The 20,851-nt window shown below is 41.1% G+C and overlaps 2 protein-coding genes across 5 annotated transcripts; both read left to right on the top strand.

The window, feature by feature from the left end:
- The first annotated feature begins 9,943 nt into the window (after positions 1–9,943).
- Positions 9,944–14,192, top strand: LOC306898853 (nectin 1b). Its single transcript, XM_079464702.1, has 5 exons — positions 9,944–10,154; positions 11,489–11,803; positions 11,972–12,071; positions 13,446–13,594; positions 13,723–14,192. The coding sequence occupies exons 1-5, from the start codon at positions 10,094–10,096 to the stop codon at positions 13,743–13,745; spliced, it is 648 nt and encodes a 215-aa protein (XP_079320828.1). The 5' UTR covers positions 9,944–10,093; the 3' UTR covers positions 13,746–14,192.
- A 389-nt stretch (positions 14,193–14,581) lies between these two features.
- On the top strand, positions 14,582–20,731 carry u2af1 (U2 small nuclear RNA auxiliary factor 1). 4 transcript variants are annotated; one of them, XM_079464638.1, is made up of 9 exons: positions 14,691–14,746; positions 15,040–15,088; positions 15,302–15,389; positions 15,497–15,560; positions 15,656–15,705; positions 15,840–15,938; positions 19,784–19,917; positions 20,135–20,227; positions 20,454–20,731. In XM_079464638.1, the coding sequence occupies exons 5-9, from the start codon at positions 15,676–15,678 to the stop codon at positions 20,569–20,571; spliced, it is 474 nt and encodes a 157-aa protein (XP_079320764.1). In that variant the 5' UTR covers positions 14,691–14,746; positions 15,040–15,088; positions 15,302–15,389; positions 15,497–15,560; positions 15,656–15,675; the 3' UTR covers positions 20,572–20,731. The 4 variants fall into 4 exon arrangements, with proteins under 4 accessions (XP_079320762.1, XP_079320764.1, XP_079320763.1 ...); XM_079464639.1 differs by having other exon boundaries at positions 14,716–14,746; positions 15,497–15,569; XM_079464636.1 differs by lacking the exon at positions 15,040–15,088 and having other exon boundaries at positions 14,582–14,746; positions 15,497–15,569.
- The last annotated feature ends 120 nt before the right edge of the window (positions 20,732–20,851 follow it).

The raw sequence follows: 20,851 nt of genomic DNA, 5'->3' as shown, positions 1-20,851 counted from the left end.
TAGGCTAAAGTTAAACCCTGAAACATTTAAAAAGTAACATGGTTGGCCCAAAGCATGTTTTACTAAAATATTATTCAACTGTTTAATAATCTTTATAGGTTTGTAGCTAAAATGTTTGTTTAATAATTGACCTTGTCCATATATTGATGATGTCATTGCTGTCAGGAATAACCAGACTGTCAGGACTTTTTCCTCTCTGTCTCAAGCTTTCTTGCTCCTTAGGCAGAGTCACGACATTGCCACGGCTTTCGGGTTTTTGTTGTGTTATGTGTGGAGACATGTGGCTTTTTGTTGGTCCTTGGCACCACGCGTCCTCCTGTTATGTCTCTCTGTGTCCCGTAATCTTACTTTTAGGGTTTCATTTCCATCACCGGTCGCCACTCTCGCCATGTAATTACTCCTTGTTAGTGACGTTTATATATCCCTATTTTCCCTCTGTTCCCTTGTCGGTACATTACTTACAACTTAATACTTGTAATGTCGATTGGAGTTCTTGTTCTCACGGTATTCTCCACTGTATACGCTTCCTCACGTTCTTGAATTGCCCTAGTTCCTGTTTCAGTTTGTAGACATATTTTCTTTTCTAACTTGTTTTGTCCCCCTCGTGGGAAGTGTTTGTTTGTGTAGTTTTTGTTTGTTTTCTTCCTCGTGGGTTTTTCATTTAATAAGTTTGTTTATTAACCATCTGCCTGCATCTGGGTTCTGTCCACTCCATTTCGTGAAACAGACTGAAGAACATGTATGGCTGCAAATCAAGAAAGATTAGTAAACCGTTTCATCCTATTTTGTGCCATCCATGTTATTTTTTAAATGTTTTGGGGTTTAACATTGCTTAATGTTATTTTATTTGTTGGGACTCATATTCAGATTTTTCATATTTACTTTCACTGTGTATTAAATGTACATCTACGCATAATTTTATATATGTGTATACATCCCAGGCAGTAAATTTCCTTTGGTACAGCTCTGGCCTATAACTGCTGACCTGTTATAGGCCAGAGCTGTGACCCATTTAAAAAAAGTTTTTTGTGGGCCACAGCCACATGTGGCTGATAGACCAGAAGCCAGAATTCTCCCAGAATTTTACCACATTTACACCACAGCATATTTTATTCAAAATATTCATTGAACACAATAAAAATATAGGCCTATTAAACACAAACACTGATTCAAAAAATTTTTTTTTTATAACCGATTATGCAAAATACATTTGAACCCTCGAGCAAATCAACCGTTAGCCTACACAAATGTATTCAAAATACCATTAAAAAACCATTATTGCTGAAGAAACCTCACTTTTTTACGCCTTTGATAGCTTTTTCAATGAAACAATTTACAATTCCTTAATCACATGCAATACTGACACAAAATGCTACCTTTTTCAATGACATAACTAAAATGTCAAAACATCTCTCACCTAAACAGGAAAAGATATGAGGAAAGAAGAGAAAGGTGTTGTGTTACTACAGGACGCACTTGATTTTGGCAGGAAATTTAATGCTTTTTTCCAAGTACAATCCAAATGTCAACCACAAGTTGATTTTTCAACTTGTTGATGATCATCCTGTTATACCCCCAGGACTAGGCTGACGCAGGGATGTCGCCCATGCTTGCCTGGGCCGCTGTGAGTATCTTGGTACTTGGGTATGGTACTATTTTACGGGTAGTGCATGACAAGCTCACGATGACGTTGCACATCCACTTTTCTGGTGCATGCTTCAGACGAGCTCAGTCACCTTCACTTCCCTGGACTCGGGAGCAGCTAAGGGCTATGCCGATGTACCCCAGGCAGAGAGTGCAGTCACGGTGCACCGACCAAGGCTCCCTTCCAATAGATGTAAGTTTTCATCACAACTTGTGTTGAAGGCTTACACTGCTGCGGGCCAAGCTGCTTCGGGCCTTTATATTTGGCCATACTGCAGGTCCATCAGGCCAAGGCATTGAAGAGGTTGGACGAGGGAAGTCGCGAACCAGGGGTTATGCAGGAACTGTGCAGTGCCAGGTGACGGCGCCCGCACTGAGCCGAACAATGTCCACACTGGTGGTGCAGGAACGACAGCTATGGCTAAGTCTTGCACAGATCCGTGACGCCAAGAATGTCCGCAGGTGACACTGTTGAAGTCTTTGAAAAACATTTCTCTGCAGTGAAGAAGCAGACGGAGGCAATTAAACACATTTTGCCCCGCTGCGACCAGGCCAGCCCTAGGTCGTCCAGGTCCCAGACGGCATCTGCTCCCCAATAGCCCTGTTCCTCCGTACCTCTGCAGTAGGGTTTTACAGCTACTTCATCGTCCCTAGGAAAGGTGGGGGGCTGAGCCCTATCCTAGATCTGCGCTCTCTGAACAAGGCTCTTCACAGGCTTCCGTTCGGAATGATGATGCAGAGATGGCCAGCAGTCCCCTGAACGTTTTTCAGAGGTTCCTGGGACATTTGGGTCCTCGGCGGGAGTGTGCCGCTTGGGTTGATGCATATGAGACCGCTTCAGCATTGGCTTCAGAGTCAAGTTTCCTTGGAGGGCATGGCACACAGGAAAGAAGTGTACACGCCTCGCTGCCGTCACACCCAAGCCCTGTGGATGTGTCCTTCCTGCGGGCTGCAGTCCTGCTCGGGCCAGTTTCGAGGCGCATCGTAGTGATGACAGACACCTCCCTGCTCAGCTGGGGTGGTGTGTGCAACAGGCATGCAGGGTCATGTCAGTGGACAGGCCCCCACCTTTGGTGGCATATCAACTGCCTGGAGTTGCTGGCTGTTGGCTTGCCCTGAAGAGGTTCGGTCACGGCAGATGTCGCAACTAGCCCGACGCCTCCTCTTTTGGAGTCAGCAGAGAGTAAAATCCCTGCAGGCCACTCATATCCCAGGCGACCTCAACCGGACAGCCGACGGGCTCTCTCAGCATGATATGCTCCGCGGAGAGTGGTGGCCCCACCCCTGCACTGTCCATCTGATTTGGCTGCAGTTTGGGCAGGCGTAGTTCACCCTATTTGCCTCTATGACACCGCCCATTGCCCGCTTTGGTACTCCCTGACCGAGGGCCCCCTCGGCATGGATGCCTTAGCGCACAGCTGGCCCTGTGCAAGGTCAGGGAAGAGGAGCATCAAGTGCTGCTTGTTACACCCAATTGGCCCAACTAGACTTGGTTCGGGGAGCTAATGCTTCTGACGACAACTCCCCCTTGCCAATTCCCCAAATGAAGGACCTGCTGGGCACCGTCTGGCACCTGAGACCAGACCTCTGGAGCCTCCACGCCTGGCTCCTGGAACGGGACGAGGAGATCCTGAGTTTTCTGTCCCCGGGAGTCATGTAGACCAACACTTAGGCCAGGGATCCTGATACTAGGTGCCTGTATGCCTATAAGTGGCGCTTCTTCTCATCCTGGTGCGCTTTCCACTGGGAAGAACCAAAGAGTTGTTTGATCAGTGTGGTACTGTGCTTTCTACTTAGCATCTCTTCTGGTTATGAGCCGTTAGGAGTGGCCCATATACGAAGCTCAGTACAGGCGAGTTTCTGTCACGAAACAGGTAAGGGAAGAACCCAAGCGCAGGCAGCAATACGGGGTAACACAGATTTTAATAATAAAACAGAAAACAAAAACCCACGAGGGGGTAAAATACAGGGGATAATAAAGACAGCAAAAACAGGAACAAAAAACTCACGGAGGGTAACCAGCTGTAACAAAAAAGGATGCTAACGCTGGGACACAGCGTAGGGACAAATCCTCAATAGAGCAGTTACAAAGAGCATACAGTTACCACGATGTACGAGATGTACGAGAATGTACGAGAACAAACGAGCACTGGACAGAGAATACAAGGGCATTAAATAGGGAGACTAACAAAGGAAAATTAACAATAGGCAGGTGTGGGTAATAAAACACTGAAGGGAAGCTAACAAGGAACGAGAGGGCAGGGCCATAGACGAGACACGAGAAAGCGCATGACAGCTCACCTTCTCACACAAAACCCTAGGCTATGCCATGACTCCACTGCAAGAACAAGAATAAACATGACATGATGGTGGAATCATGACAGTTTCACCTCTCGAGGTGAACCCCTGTTACTTGAACTGATGCTCCACAAGTAGTGACTCCCCCATTGGGTCGTCCCGCCTGATGTATTTCCTCACTCTTGGATCCCCGCTGGTGAACTCGATACCTCCCCACGGTGGACTCTACCGTTCTGTGCAACCCTGGTTGGGGCCTTGCACCACTCTCCCATGAGTTCTTTCCATTGGGGAGACTGTGTGTGTATTTCCTCATATCACCTCCCGATGGTAGGATGGGGTGTCCACAGCGCTTGCTCCTCTTTCGAGGATCCAGCGCTTAGCAGTGTCTCTCACGGTTCCAGGCGGCCATCTTTTATCTAGAGTAGGAAGGTCTCTGCCTCTGAGAACCCTCAGCCTTATTCAAGTGCTACCTTACTTTTTCACTGGACGATCATGATTCGCTGCATCACTCACCCCTGACTCGCCCAGGCCGGTCAGGATCACACCGCTTGAGGTTGTGATATGCCAAAGCTTATGTAACCTCAGTTCCCTGATAGAGAGAATGAGACTTTGTGTCCTTTATGCCACAATGCTTCGCCCGCTGCAGTGACCGGGGTATACTTCTCTGGTTCCTCAGCCCAAAAGGTGAATGAATGGGCACGCAATCTTCCTTTAATACCCGTATGTATGGCCGGAGACTGCCGTGTCATACCATTCGCCAATTTCATTGGCCTTTTATAAAGTACAATCAGATTTTATTAGATCTCAAGATCAAACCCCATCTGCCGGTCCGACACAACGTCTTGTTCCCTCCATCAGGGAACTGAGGTTACATAAATAACCAATACGTTTTTGTTTTTTAAAAATCCACTGCAATTGGATCCACTTACTTCCTAGATTACTCTTGCTACATTAAGCATGTTAAGAAATCGGTTGCAAATAGAAGTTAAAAATAATATTGACTTGAGGTTGCAAATAGAAGTACAAGCTATGAAAGCACAACTCCTGTAATACATTTAACATGATTTTATTTATTTTTGTTGTAAAGCTCTGTCTGCCCCTAGGGTTTGGAATGGCATTAACTTGTGTATGTGTTTGATTGAGCAGATTCCTAACAGCTGTGGTCATTAAGTGTGCGAAAGGAAGCTGCTTCTCCACACTCAGGCAGCGAGACTGGCACGATCGTCCGAGCAGAGCTGTGTTCCTTTGTGTCTATTGTTACCTGGGGCCTGTTTCAGAAAGGAGGTTTATTGAAAACTCTGATTATATTAACCCTGAAATGATGAAAACTCAGAGTTTTCCATTTCAGAATGCGAGGTATGTCAAACCTGAGAGAGCAGGGTAACTCAAGTCCGTTTCTAAAGGAGATGTAACTTATACTCAGGGTCAGTAACCATAGTAACTTACTCTGGTCGGGAGCAGGTTTTCTTTGGTAGACCCAGAGATTATTTCGATCTCCTTCCCCTTTTGAAGTGCAAGTGGTGTAACTACATACATTTATTCATGGCACACAGTTTGATCACACAGACTCCTTCTCATTGACTAATATGTCATATGTGCTTTTATAGAGGATTCAGTACACGAAGAGGGTGCATTAATTCATCAATTAGATATATCAAAACATATCCATCCATTCTTACATCAATAACACCAGCCATCGTATGTATATCTCATCAGAGCATAATTCTCTATGGACGATGAGAAATGACTTAATAAATTGTATGAATAAAGTGCATGAATAAAGAAATTAATAAATTCATACATACATGCAGACATGAGAGATTTATCTATTTATTAATTTAAACAAGTAATTTTCAGCACATCAGTAAATCCACTGTAAATCCACAGAGTGGAAAGTTTGCCTCAGTCTCAAGTGCTTTCTACTGCCATGTTGCTTTTTTTTGGTGCCCTTGCCATGGTGAATCATAATATCGGAGCTGATGATGGCTTTTGACGCGCTTAACCTATGGTAAGCCTACCCAGAGTCAATTGAACTAACTCAAATCAGCTGTTCTGAAAGCAAAAACTCAAAGTTTCTCTTTTTTTAAGCAAACCAACTTTGAGCTCAAGGTTTAACCTAGGGTTTAACCTTTCTTTCCACACAATGTTTGTTTATATCTTATGTTTTTTAAATAAAAACCCCTATAGACCGAGCTTTGTGTTATCTCCCTCCTTGTTTTATAGCAGTGGCTATGAAAGCACAACTACTGATACTCTCACAATGCTAGATGCATTAGGAAATAAAACTATCAAAGTATGTTGTTTTGTCATTTTGCGAGGATACTGCTGAACTGAAACAAGAAACGTGCTGAGAAGTTTGCAAGAAGTAAATGAGGTTATGTCACGATCGTGGAAGGAGAACCCAAGTGCAGGCAGCCAAAAACAGGGATGACTGGGTTAACAGAGATTTTAATAAATAATTAAACAGGAAACAAAAACCCACGAGGGGGTATCAAGACAATACACAATAACTACAACGATAAACTGAAAACTAAACACTCAACAAGAACTCTACTGTAAAACACTAAGACTAGAACGGACACTCACAAAGACTAAATATATTTAAACGTATCAGGCAAGACAAGACTATTTAGGACGATGTAACAAGAACGGCATACAAAGTACAAAATACAAGGTACCGAAAACAATGAACGAGCACAGGACAATGAACACGAGGATGTTTAATAGGGGAACAAACACAGGATAATTAACAAGGGGCAGGTGTAGGTAATGAAACACTCAGGGAAGGTTAACGAGGAAACGAGATGGCGGGAAACACTGACGAGACACGAGAAAGAACATGGCAAGTCTACATTTCATAACAAAGCCATGCCTATCTCACACAAAACCTAAGGCTATGCCATGACTCCGCTGCAAGACCAAGAATAAACATGACATAATAGCGGAGTCATGACATAAGCCCCCCCTTAAATGAACACCTCCAGGTGTTCATCAATGGGTAGACTGACAAGACAAGGCAGACTGGGACAACGACAAGACAAGGCAAAACATACTAAACAAAATCAGGGGCAAACAAGCAAACAAAATCACAGGGTTGGGGTGAGATAATAAAAATAATAAACATGGGAGGGGGGGTGGGGGAACAACAAAGTTCATGGGGGGAACACATGAGTCCATGGGGGGGAAGTCCAAAGGGGGTGGGACAAGGGGGAACAGCTCCGATGGCCGGAGGCGGTTGGTGAGGCAGCCATCAAAGATGACCTTTAATTCTGCGTCACCAAACTCTGTCTCCCGCGCCACCGAAGAGAATGCCTTGGCGAACTCCTGGGTCCCATGCCCTCCCTGACGGAACCCAAACATCAGGCGAGCTTGGAGAGACCGTCGGGACACTGCATTGTCCATAATGCTGCCTGTTGGGTTCAGTTCTGGCTCGTTCATTCTGTCACGATCGTGGAAGGAGAACCCAAGTGCAGGCAGCCAAAAACAGGGATGACAGGGTTAACAGAGATTTTAATAAATAATAAAACAGGAAACAAAAACCCACGAGGGGGTATCAAGACAATACACAATAACTACAACGATAAACTGAAAACTAAACTGTAATAAAGTTCGTTAGATGGGAAGGAAGGAGGCGGGAACCGGCGAACATTTGAACAATAAAACTTTAATTAAATAAACAATAAACACTGACGTAACTGACCGACAGCCACCTCACGGTAGACTGCCGACCATAAAACATACACAAACTAAACACAGTTTCGGGCCCGGTCCTCTCTCGTCAACAGTCCTGCCGAACATCCTTTTAAGCTCCCAATCTCCTCCGTGATAAGATGCGGGACCGGTGCGCGCACAGCTGCTTCCACTTATCACTCACGCCACCGGCCCCGCGTCACGGCTCTCGTCCCGCCTTCCTCACCACATACCCCCATCACCCCTTACAGGCCGGGGGGCACCACCGAGACTGTACCTACTCCCCCCCCGGGGAGCCAGTCTCGGAGTCCGCGGCGCCTGGGGGTATGCACCGGCGAGACGAAAGAACGGAGACGGGAGCCCCCGGAGCGACAGGGACGAGAGAGGGGAGAGAGGAAAAGAAAAAATTATTGTCCGGTTCCCTGACAAGCTGTCGCTCGGTCCTCAAGCCAGCCGAGAAACTCTTCCTCGCGGTGCCATGCGATGGTACTGGACGCTCGGTGGACGGCTCGATCCTCCTCCGCCCCCTGGCGGCCGGCGATGGCCCTCCAGCTGAGGGCAGCTGGTCCTCCGTTCCCTGCTCCTCCCCATCATGGCGGCTGGCAGCAGGCTCGGCCCACGGCGAACGGGCCTTGGCTCCCTCCTGGACGGCAGCCACCCCACCTCGACCCAGGAGCACGGCAGCGAGGTCCTCGTCCCATCCGACTTCTTGATCCAGCACCACCGCCTCGGGCAGCCACTCGCGGACTTCCCCCGTCCGCGCTGCCCGAACTCCTCAGCACCGCGATCACCCTCGGCAGCGAGGGCTCTTTGACAGCATGTCCCTCCTTCCTCCCGGGTTTCAGCACCAATGTAATAAAGTTCGTTAGATGGGAAGGAAGGAGGCGGGAACCAGCGAACATTCAAATAAAACTTTAATTAAACATAAACAAACAATAAACACGGAAGTAGCCGACAGCCACCTCACGGTAGACTGCCGGCCATAAAACATACACAAACTAAACAGTTTCGGGCCCGGTCCTCTCTCGTCAACAGTCCTGCCGAACATCCTTTTAAGCTCCCAATCTCCTCCGTGATAAGATGCGGGACCGGTGCGCGCACAGCTGCTTCCACTTATCACTCACGCCACCGGCCCCGCGTCACGGCTCTCGTCCCGCCTTCCTCACCACATAAACACTCAACAAGAACTCTACTGTAAAACACTAAGACTAGAACGGACACTCACAAAGACTAAATATATTTAAACGTATCAGGCAAGACAAGACTATTTAGGACGATGTAACAAGAACGGCGTACAAAGTACAAAATACAAGGTACCGAAAACAATGAACGAGCACAGGACAATGAACACGAGGATGTTTTATAGGGGAACAAACACAGGATAATTAACAAGGGGCAGGTGTAGGTAATGAAACACTCAGGGAAGGTTAACGAGGAAACGAGATGGCGGGAAACACTGACGAGACACGAGAAAGAACATGGCAAGTCTACATTTCATAACAAAGCCATGCCTTTCTCACACAAAACCTAAGGCTATGCCATGAGTCATAGCGGAGTCATGACAGGTTATTATCTTAAACTAGCTGATGAAATTTCAAGTCATGGGTCTTATTGGGAAAATTACATTTAAATATTTAAAAAATAAAGTGATTTGGCGTGTATATTAAGCACACGACAAAAGCGTAGAATCAACAAATGCCTTTAATGAAACAACACAGATAAATACCAAGAACATACAAATAAAACTAGACAATGAGAACACGTCGAGACAATGAGCACAAATGACCACCACACACTAAACTCATAGACCAAACAAGAACTGTCTGTGACATAAACACGAACATGGGTATTGATACAAAGGGTGCATGCCCAGAAAGCAAGGTGATATTGATGCATTTTTATTGATATTTAAATTTCAGTGTTTAATTCATTTTAAATCAGCTTTGGCGTTTCTATGAAAGCCGACAAACACACATGGGTGGAGACAGTGACAGTGACATTGAACTAATATTGATTTTTAGCTCATGACTGTGGGTTGTCTGATTACCCAAATTATGCGATTGGCCGCTCGCCATAATATGTATTAATTAAATTAGAGAGCTCTACAATTCAGTCTTTCCAGTAACAATAACGATTAGAGTGCTCTCTAAATGAATTAGAAAGCTCTCTAAATGACTCTGTAAGACAATAGAGAGCTCTGTAAGCATTTTGTCTAGTAAGAATTTAGAGCCCTGAAATAAGATGTCTAGGTGAAAAGAGCAGTTCCTGTCCCATACATGCCAAAAAGCCTTCTAAGTGTATGCTCTGACTCATTGCCAAATGCCTAGTGTGATTTGAAAGTGACATGATGTATTAAGTGAAGTGTTCCATACACAGAATTTGTGCTCTTAAGCTTCTGCGTCCGTGAGCAGTTGGTGGATCGGTGTCTTGCTCAAGGGTAACCTAATGATTATCTGGAATAATGTTTTACGGTCACATTTTGAGGATAACTTGTATTTCGTATTTCATTAGCAGCAGTGAAGGTAAGCAATCCTCCGAATATAACTTACAGTTTACTCATTTAAGTTAACTTATTGATTTCTGTACGATGCACAATTTGGACAAAATATTAATAATTGTCGCAAGCGTTGTCGTGAATTTTAGACAAAACTCAAATTACTTTATTTACAAATGACCTTGTATTTTGTGAAAGTTCATGACTTTAATGTTATTTATTAACTGTTATTTAGTAAGCTACCAGCCGCTGAGTCAGCATATCTGTCGTGATTCTGCCTTCTCCTGTCTCTTCTACCTCCACGATCACGACACATATCTATAAACATGTCTTGTGGTCTCAGCCTGTGTTAAATTTCAGATTCCTTTCGAACACTAAATTTCATTAACACTTTCTGTGTTCTGGATCCCCATTAAAATCTCAAATCATAAATTGGTTGGATGTTATGTTATTTCAGGGAAGACACGTCTTTATATAGTGCACAATAAGACATGTGTTATAACCAAATAAGGTATAGAAACTATATGTAAGAAACATATTTATATAGTGCACAATAAGACACCTGTTATTCCAAATAAGGTATAGAAAACAGCATGTCAGACAAAGAATGCTTAGTTTAGAATAAATCCCCTTCCTCCACATTTAGCCAGCTGTCCACTGTGAGCAGTAAAACCCCACATAGGCTACACGTATTCATTCATTTTTGTGGACTGATTAATCTATGGGAATGTAAACCTAACAGCCTGACAATGCTATTACTGCATACACGGAAGCTACTACTTATAAAAAAGCGAATGCCTGATCACTACATTTAGCCTCTTTTCAACCTACGCTTACTTTTGCTGTTTGCTTGCTAGGGTATTTTAAACTTCTAATAAAAACAACTTTAGAAACAACAACTTCATATTTACACACACCTTGCAGTATATGGCAAATTATATTTGTTAAAATAATCATAAAATAATCATAATCTAATAATAATAATAATAATAAATTAAATAGATTTCAGTGCTGCGCTGAATGTGATGTTTAGTCCACATCAATAGTTTTGTGTATTCTTGGGCCATTTTAAGCTGATCACTGTTCTCCAGGAAACAACTTCCAGGTCGTGCACATTCTTTGTTTGCACAAAAAACATATAATAAAAATATTCTTTATTTCTGATAACAATAAACATATGTAAGTCATAAATCATATATAAACATTTCTATTTCTGCATTGATTCAGCTGTTATTGTTTTTTGGGGATTGTGTGATGCGAAATTGTATATAATTAAACATTTAAGTTATGCTTGTGTTTATATTCATCATGGTTGTCTGTTTTAATAATGCTGACATGTTTTATCCTTAAAATGTTTTAAAGCAACCACAGTTAACCCTTTGAATGTGAAAGTGACTACTGATGCTGTTCTTGTCGTTGGACGGTCTGATGTCAACCTGGCAACCTGCACAGCTTCCACATCCCAGTCCCCGGCTGAGGTGTCATGGAATTTAGGCACTTTGTCGGATTCTGTAAAAATAAAAAACACTGTTGAAAATCAGGACGAGGTGTACATGGTCTCAAGCAGTCTGATTGGTGTCCCAACTATAGCGATGAATCAGCAAAATGTCCAATGTGTGGTGAGACATCATTCCCTGAAAGAGGAACTGGCAATTGATCATATGATGGTGGTGCATTGTAAGTCTTGAACTTTTTGGCAAGTCTTTATTACAAATTGTGGTTAATGTGATTCTGAAAATCTCTATATTTAATCCTTTCTATTTATCCACTAGTTTTCATTACTACTTTAATAAAAGGAATTAGTTAGTTAATTTATTGTTGATATGTCAGTCATATGTGTTAAAGATTCACCTCAGCTGGTCTATATTACACCTCTACCCAGTGGTGACGGGTTTCAGTGTGAGGCAGATGCTAACCCTAAAGCAACGCTATTCAGCTGGAAAAGGTTTGAACACTTAAAACCTGAAGTGTCAGTCACATCATCCATTTTAAGTCATTAATATCTACTAATAGTACTAATAACAATGTTGTTCACAGTTCACTGTGTTAACTTTTTATTGTGATTGTTGAGAAACAAAAATAAAATGTTGGCCTGCTATTACACTAACCAGTTAAATTCTCTAGATTCATGATGCCTCTTTCAATGTTCCTTTCTTCCTACTGTGAAGACACAAATGTAAACTGACGTTTTTAAGCAACTTCTAATTACAAAGTGAGAAGGAGCTAAACTCTCTTGGACACTGGCCCTACAGGAGCAGGATTGGGGACAATATACATAGTCACATACAAATAGAAATATTGAGGCCATTTGCAGGAAGTGAAAATAACGAGAGATACTGTTTACACTATCTTAAAATAGCATAGTTTCTAAGCAATACATGCAATTTACACTAAGTGAAATATATATTGCAATATGTATATATATATATATATATATATATATATATATATTGCATTAAGTGTAAATAGTAACCATTGATACTATTTGCATCTCAGTGTTGTTGTACATAGAATATTTTACACTCTGTTATACCTTTGTATAATGTTCTATTTATTAAATGAATGCCAAATATATGGAAAATAAAGCCCTCACTACATCTCTTCCTTAAGTTACCTGAAACTTTATTATTTTAAGATTTTCTTTATTTTATTGTAAATAAATGCCTCTACATGTAGGCCTAATGTGAAAAAGTACAGTAAAAGAGCGACTTTGGTGAAAGGTGGATTTGAACTTGGCCCGATACTGGGCATGCATATTACTTTCTATGCCACTAAACTGGATGTCTCCACATCGCTGTTCTAACATCTTCTCCATTTCAGTGTTGGTTTAAATAGCCTCTGCTATTATAGCCTGGCTATTTAAGAAGACACTCTGAAATCTGTGAATGGAGAACAGTGTATGCAAGTCTTGGACAATTGCGTAAACATAAATTGAATGATGCATCAGGAAACTGTTGCAACAAGACCATCTACATACCTTTTGCTTCCCTAAAATAGAGTGGAATCAACAGGAAGAGCACTGCATGGGTTGTGGCAGGCTAGATATTTACATTAATTTGCCTGGGAGATGAAATGTTACATTTTCCTATCAGTACATTAAATGTAACATGAAATGGTTATTGAGACATTACTATTTTGTTTCCTTATTAGTTTGTTTTTCACTTGGTTTTCAGTGTTATGTTATGTGCAGAGATGTGTTCAGTTAGGACAGATTGTGTTGTATTTAATTTCGTTTTTAGTGTATTTGAGATTTTAGCACTTAAATGATTTTATAATTTAATAAACATAGACCCACAGCATTTTTCTCATGTTCCTATAGGATGAACCAGACCATCCATAACATTGCAATTAAAATAGAGGGCAATAGACTTTACTTCTTGAAACTTACATCTGATCTCAATGGCCTGTACATCTGTGAAGCTTCTAATGAGTATGGCACAGGAACTGGCACACTCTACTGGCAGAAAGGTGAATGCTTTTACTTTAGCAAAGATGAGCTGTGATATTGAAATTGCCGTGATATAGATTATAATGTCCAAAAAATCTTGAGTGGGTATTTTTTGATGATAGAAAGTAACAGTTTTCTCTTTTTTTAGGAGGTTCCCATTCTGAACTTTAAATCCCTCAATTAAAGATTATTTGGAAATCCATATGAAGGTGAATTAGTTGCAAAAGATGATATGCTTGAATGTAGCTCAGCGGCAAGAGCATGACACTAGCAATGCTAAAGGTAGTGGGATTGATCCCAGGGGATTGTATACTCAAAATAAAAAAATGTATAGGACAATGCAATGTAAATCGTTTTGGTTAAAGCGTCTGCCAAATGCTTAAAATGTCAATGTTAAATGAATGTATGCCACATTTATGCAGAACCTGTGGTCATTTTCCCTGCAGCATGATTTGAAAAATAAATAAATTTTGCATGCTTTAACAGAGACTATATAATCCATTTGCTTTCACATTACCTATGGATAAAAAATATTATTCTATTGTATTTTAGAATACTTCAAAACTTAAATTCATCATAATTAATGAGTTGAATCTTAATATTAAAGAATGATTCCACAAAACTTCAACTTGTTTTTATTTTTTCACATCTTAAGCACGATGAGAGTTGCTGAAATGTATTATTGTTGTATTATATAAATGTATAAATGTATTAAGTTAATGCAGAACATTAATGTTTTAAGTGCTTACACTGCACCCTTTTATGTTAACTTTGCCCACTGACTACACGTTTCAGTGATTCATTAAAATTGGATAAAATTGGATTCATTAAAGTATACCATGCTTTGATGGGCCATGGCAAAGTAACTCATCTAATGAACATATTACAGCCTGTAGCTTGCTACTTTATTCATTCCACTAATTAAACAATAAAATGGAAATCTGCGTTGCTTATAAAATACAATGATTGCCCTTGTTACTGTCCTTAGTGGTCAACGCACAGAAGTTTTATTGCGCAGTTATTCGCTCCAGTACACTAGGTGGCAGTACTCTGATTCTACCCCTTCAGTGTCTCCGCTGTTGCTTCATCAGCAGAAGAACCTGCCCCACCGTTTTTCTTTATTTCAAAATGGCCGAGTACCTGGCGTCGATCTTTGGTACCGAAAAAGACAAGTGAGTGAACTCTTATTCTTAAAATATATCATGCTTTTGATGATTTGCAATCGTTTTAAGCATCGTTTGAGCATCGTTGCATCTCTGCGTGTTGGTAGAATATAAAGCTGTTATGTTTTAGTATGCCAATGCCTCGCGTGGTTATTAGCTTAACTTACCCTATTTTTGCTAACATGGCGTGCACTCGCCATCATTCTAGTACTGGTATTACGTGTTTTAGACAATGAGGAGTTTTATACGGCGATTAAGTATTATTGAAAAACATTTAGAAAATTGTATTCTTTGTCTCATAGCGTCGCCGTGGGTGCAGCGCGTCTCATTCATTGTCTTGCGATCTGATTTGTAAGCTGCACTACAATTAGCACAGAATAAAGACCTCCATGTCTAAACATGTTTATTTATAGTTTACTTTCCTGTATTGGTGTCTGTGTTTGGTTTGAATTCTTGTGTATATCGTATGACTTAAATTCGGAAAGCATTAGCCAAAACTAACATTAGCCAAAGCTAGCTAGCCTCTGTGTTAGCATTTTCCTGAAGTGTTTGTGTTTGGTATAGGGTTAACTGCTCGTTCTACTTTAAAATTGGAGCATGTCGCCACGGAGACCGGTGTTCCAGACTCCACAACAAGCCCACCTTCAGCCAGGTACATTACTGTTTACCCGTCATTTCAATAATTCATTTATGTGAACGTTGGTTGTCTGTCTTGTATCGGTCAAACAGTTAACTTTAGATATTTAATGCTTGTTTCAGACTATTGCTCTGCTGAACATCTACCGAAACCCACAAAACACAGCACAGTCTGCTGATGGAATAAGTAAGTCTTGTAAGTGGTACTTAATATAATAAGTAAGATTTGTTTAAATGCGTGGTGGACATAAACTCAGGCATTTTGTTAATCTGTTTTATTAGATGCTGTCAGTGATGTTGAGATGCAAGAACATTATGATGAGTTCTTTGAGGTAATTGTCTTGCTCGCCTTAAATTGTGGGAGTGTGGTTAGGAAGATGGTTATCCCTCAATGAATGTAACTGTTTTGTCTCTTTGCTAAAACCAATGCAAATTATTTTTCTCATTTCACTTTTTCATTCTTCAGGAGGTGTTTACTGAAATGGAAGAGAAGTACGGCGAGGTTGAGGAGATGAATGTTTGTGATAATTTAGGAGATCACTTGGTGGGCAATGTCTATGTGAAGGTGAGAATGTTTTCATTACTGTCCATTTTCTGTACTAACTACTGATGATAGTTCTTGTGTGATTATAAATACAATTGCCTAAATGCTAGAAGTTGTAAACCGCTTACAGTTAGGTTAACGTAAATTCTGTCATTACTTATTTATTGCCAAATACACTAGTACTAGTTAGTACACTAGTACTAACTTTAAATTATGAGTACAACTTTATTCCAACAGTGTAGACACAGAGCCACAGCATCATCAACCGACCTATTAGCCTTACAGGAGAATTGGTGTGAAACCAGACAGATTTACAATAATTCATTTGGCAGGCGCTTTATCCAAAACAGATGTTTGAGTGCTTAAGTTTTTAATCTCTAAGATTTTCATTGCCGCTGAAGTTAAGGCCACTGGTCTGTAATCATCCAAGCAATTGATATTCAACTTTTTTGACACTGGAATTATAACAACTGATTTAAATCATACTGGAACTCTGCATACTTGTAACGACCAGTTAATTATATAAGTGAATACTGGGGCAAGGATGAACGCACACCACTTCAATGTAGCAGATGATATGGAGTCAGGGCCTGCTGCCTTTCTGCTGTTCTGCGTTTGCAGCATATACCTGACTTCATATTCCTCTATTTTAAAAGCACTACAGGCCTCCCGTTAATACAGGGACTGGAGTTCCGCTTCGGCTGTCCCCTATTGTATTTCCAAATCGACTGTAAAACGCTGTAGAACAAGTTCATTGGGCAGTTTAACATTATCAGAGATGACTTGATATTTCATTTTATAACCTGTAATCTTTAAACTTTTCAATACACCATAAATGTAATTTATCTTAAATTTATTTTCCAAAGTACACTTAGATTATTTCTGCCTTTTTAACAGCTTTGTTAGTCACATTTAGTGATTCTATAAAGCTACTTGTCCCCACTCTTAAATGCCTTGTGCTTATCCCTCCATAGTATCTTAATTTCCGTATTAAACCATCGCTTATTGTAGTATATAATAGCAGCTTTAGGAGGTACACAAACAACACATCAGTGTACCAGGGTGTCCGCGCGGTAGTAAAAATAATCTACCACAATTATGGCCCTTTAAAGGTAGTAAAAGGTAACAAACGCAATTTGACTTGGTAGTACATTTTTCATCACCACCCCAATAATTAATAAGTTTCCATTTTTTGCCTAATATTTGTCTCCATGTTTTATCTTCATCTAGCCTAGTTTAAAAAATATATACGGTGCTAACAGGACCCTGTGTGAGTCGGAGTTGACGTAGAAGTAAACTGTGTAGAGTTCTGTGGTTGATAGGCTATCAGCGACGCCAACAACATTTTCCGCCTTTTTGCCTCAGTTGATATTAGCCACTTGCTTCTATTTTCTACCAAATTTACAGTGTGAAATGGGGAAATGTTTTTTCGCAAACTTGGGTTGACGACCCATTATTTAAAGACTGGCTTAAGCCCGTCAGGGGGAATGACCTGGAAGCATTTTGCACTGTCTTCAAAAAAACTATAAATGTTACCTGGAACGGCATAACAGCTATGAACCCACAGAGTGTATCGAACATTCAGCAGCAGCGGCTTCACGTGAGGGGGCAGCAGCTCCCTATTTAATTGTTTTGCGATGCTAGCAGCACTACACATGTCGCGGAAAATCATGCCAACTCGATGTCAGCTGTCGTCGCACTGCCTCGGCAGCAAACCAGCACCACCACAACAGCGATAGCCAGACAGCAGACCTTACATCAGGGCTGAGGTTCTCTGGTGCCTGAACCATCATTCATATAATTCGAATCGGGGCATTGGGGAATTGTTCCAAAACATGTTCACTGACTCTGATATAGCCAAAAGTTTCGCGTGTGGCAAGGATAAAACTGCGTACATACTTGGATTCGGCATTGCTCCACATTTTAAGGGAGCATACTTGAACATTTTGAGTTTACTTGCATCATTCGCGCATGAAATTCGCTTCATTACAGATGCGAATTCGCGTCATGGGAGGGGCTTCTGCTGCTCCCTCACGGCCCTACTAGTGCAAGCTTCAGATTGGTTAACGCTGAACTAAAAAGTTCTGATATTTCAAATCATGCGAATGCTCAATTTTCGCCGCCTTATTCGCGTGAATCGCACCGCAAGTAGGTCATCGCGTCTTTGCATTGACTTAACATGTAAATCACTTGCGCTGAACGCTTCATTCACGCTTGTGTGAACCAGTGGTCTCCAACGTGGTGCCCATGGGCATCTGGTAGCCCGCATTAACTCTGTAAGGTGCCCGCTAAACACAGTGCTCACCAATAATGCTCAAGACAGTTGACAAATCTGTGACTATACCGATTAGCCAAGTGCTACATAGTCCTGAAAGTTTATTATTAGCAAGTGTCATAAGCTTTAATATATTCAAGTGCAAAAATATCTGAAAGAAAGCTGAATTTGGTTCTGTGAGCATAAAAATAAGGCATCACATGTTTGAAGTTTGAAAGTATGTTATCAACAAGTAGCGCTTTAGAGCAGGCCTATTCAAATAGCGGGCCCGGGGGCAAATTTGGCCCGAATGAAATTTATTCTGGCCTGCGACAGATTAAAAAAATAAAAAATGTCTAAAAAAACGACGAATCTGCTGCGGTGCACAGACAATTATATTTATATAGAAGCTATTACTTATACACAGCTTTTACCCTTAAAACAGTAAACATGTCTCAGTATTTGCAGTTTTGCACTTTGTTGTAGGCCTATTGTTTGAAATAATAAAGGAAACCAAAACAATAATGTACCTAATTTTATTTCATATATTATGTACCTTACTATAGAGTATATTTAATATACCTTTAGCTGATATCAATTTGTCGGTCCGGCCCTCACAAATTTTGGAATTTCCTATTTTGGCCTCCCTGCAAATGTATTTGAATAGCCCTGCTCTAGAGGATTTTGGAGATTTTGGTAGCCCTCGCTTACAAAAAGGTTGGAGACCCCTGGTGTTAACACACCCTTATAGTAAGTAGTAAGTGGTGCTTTTCATACCCCCTCCCCACCAAAAAAGGGCTGCTGTTGATGTCGTGTTGGTAGTAAAAAATATTTTGGAGGTGGTAAAATAGGTAGTAAAAGGTAGTAAATTCATCTCTATGATTCCTGCATATACCCTGTGTACTTATCCAAATCATAACATGATTTTTTAAACACGGACCAATCAGTGTCCTCTAAACAGACCTTTAACATATCTATTTCCTCCAAAGATGATTGGGTCTGCACTTGATGGTTAATAGCTCCAGATTGGTAGAACATTGCATTGAAATTACCTTTGTATCGGTACACCATTGCTGATTCAAATAAAAACACATGCCTCCTTTCCGTAAAGCTTGCTGTACGATCTGCTCAATGTAAATGGAATCCCGGCTGATGTAATGCTGAATTTGGAACACTCTCATTCAGCAAGGTCTCAGTGGGACAAAACACAGAACAGTTCGCCTTTCCCCTCCTGTTACTTAGCAAAAGAGCCAATTCGTCCATTTTGTTAGCAAGCGAGCGGATGTTAGAGAGTAAAATGCTCTGTAGCGGTGTTCCATGATCCCATTTCCTAATCCAAACCAAGGTGCCAGCTCTTCTGTCTCTTCCTCTCGCGTGGAGCCACACAGCTTTTAGAACTTTTTTTTAGAATAAGATTTAGAACAACTCCAAGGTGAGTAAATGATGACAGAATTTTCGTTTTTGGGTGAAGAATCCCTTTTAATAAGTGTTACTTAGGGTTGACTTGGTTCTGTTCATTACTAATTGTTCATAATCATAATTATTTCATGTGTTTTTAAACATTGGTTTTATCGTATTGCAAGTTACTAAAACTCCACTGTTTTCTTTGTAGTTCCGGCGTGAAGAAGATGCTGAGAAGGCAGTGATTGATTTGAATAACCGCTGGTTTAATGGCCAGCCCATCCATGCTGAGCTCTCTCCTGTCACTGACTTCAGAGAGGCTTGTTGTCGACAGTATGAGATGGGGTAAGTGGGTAACCAGCAGATAGCGTTGTACACATTCTCATGTACAATTTATGTCCATTAATAAATGTCTCCATCAAATTGTTATACCTGTGCCACACTGCTAAATTAAGTGAACGTGTGTACTGTGATAAAGTAATACTCTGTTTTGTGCAATATGTTTACCTTGATTTCCATTGGCTTCATTATTGCTGATTGCAGTACATTTGTTTTCCTGCAGAGAGTGCACTCGGGGTGGCTTCTGCAATTTCATGCATTTGAAGCCAATTTCAAGGGAGCTCAGGAGAGAGCTGTATGGCCGCAGGAGAAAGAGGTCTGTTTTTCTGGAAATATAAAACAAAGAATAATGTTTATTACGGAGTGCGACTTGAACACTTGTAGAATCACATTGCTGGCATAAGGCTGCTCCACTGTTTGCTTTATCATCATCTGAAATGGTATAAAACTATAAATAGAGACAGAAAAAGCCTTAAAGACTTGATCAAAAACAAGTGATGAACTTAAAAGCTCTAGTTAAATGTTCTCTCTCTCTTACACAGGCATCGCTCTCGTTCACGTTCTCGTGAGAGACGCTCTCGTTCTCGAGAACGCAATAGAGGTGGAAGAGAACGGGAGAGGCGGAGGTCAAGAGATAGGGAACGCTCTGGACGATTTTAAACTCCTCCCTTCCTGAGGCTGACACTCATTCCTCAAGACCTGTCCAAATCTGTCGTGATGAAAATGTGATAAATGTTGAATTGAAATTCCCTGATTTCTGTATCCTCTGTTTTCTTTATTCAAGAACTGTTTTCTTTTTCAATAAAACACCCCTTAGACATTTTAGTGAAATTAGTGGTTATTGCTTTATAATAATCATAAACTGGTCAGTGTGTCTTGAAAATGTTTTAAACTTGTTTAGACAAGTTTCCTAATGTGAAGTTGTCAAAAGCTCTAATGG

This window comes from Barbatula barbatula (genome assembly GCF_947034865.1).
Source record: "Barbatula barbatula genome assembly, chromosome: 9".
Taxonomy (NCBI): domain Eukaryota; kingdom Metazoa; phylum Chordata; class Actinopteri; order Cypriniformes; family Nemacheilidae; genus Barbatula; species Barbatula barbatula.
Note: the sequence above shows the minus strand (reverse complement) of the source record. Positions and strands in the feature narration are given on the sequence as shown.

Bases quoted from the DNA above. Each gene is read 5' to 3' on its own strand.
- u2af1 (XM_079464636.1), top strand. From the start codon at position 14,703: ATGGCCGAGTACCTGGCGTCGATCTTTGGTACCGAAAAAGACAA. The intron at 19,918-20,134 runs GTAAGTGGGTAA...GTTTTCCTGCAG, and splicing joins TGTCGACAGTATGAGATGGG to AGAGTGCACTCGGGGTGGCT. The intron at 20,228-20,453 runs GTCTGTTTTTCT...TCTCTTACACAG, and splicing joins TATGGCCGCAGGAGAAAGAG to GCATCGCTCTCGTTCACGTT.
- LOC306898853 (XM_079464702.1), top strand. From the start codon at position 10,094: ATGTTTTACGGTCACATTTTGAGGATAACTTGTATTTCGTATTTCATT. The intron at 10,155-11,488 runs GTAAGCAATCCT...AATGTTTTAAAG, and splicing joins TTTCATTAGCAGCAGTGAAG to CAACCACAGTTAACCCTTTG. The intron at 13,595-13,722 runs GTGAATGCTTTT...CTCTTTTTTTAG, and splicing joins CACACTCTACTGGCAGAAAG to GAGGTTCCCATTCTGAACTT.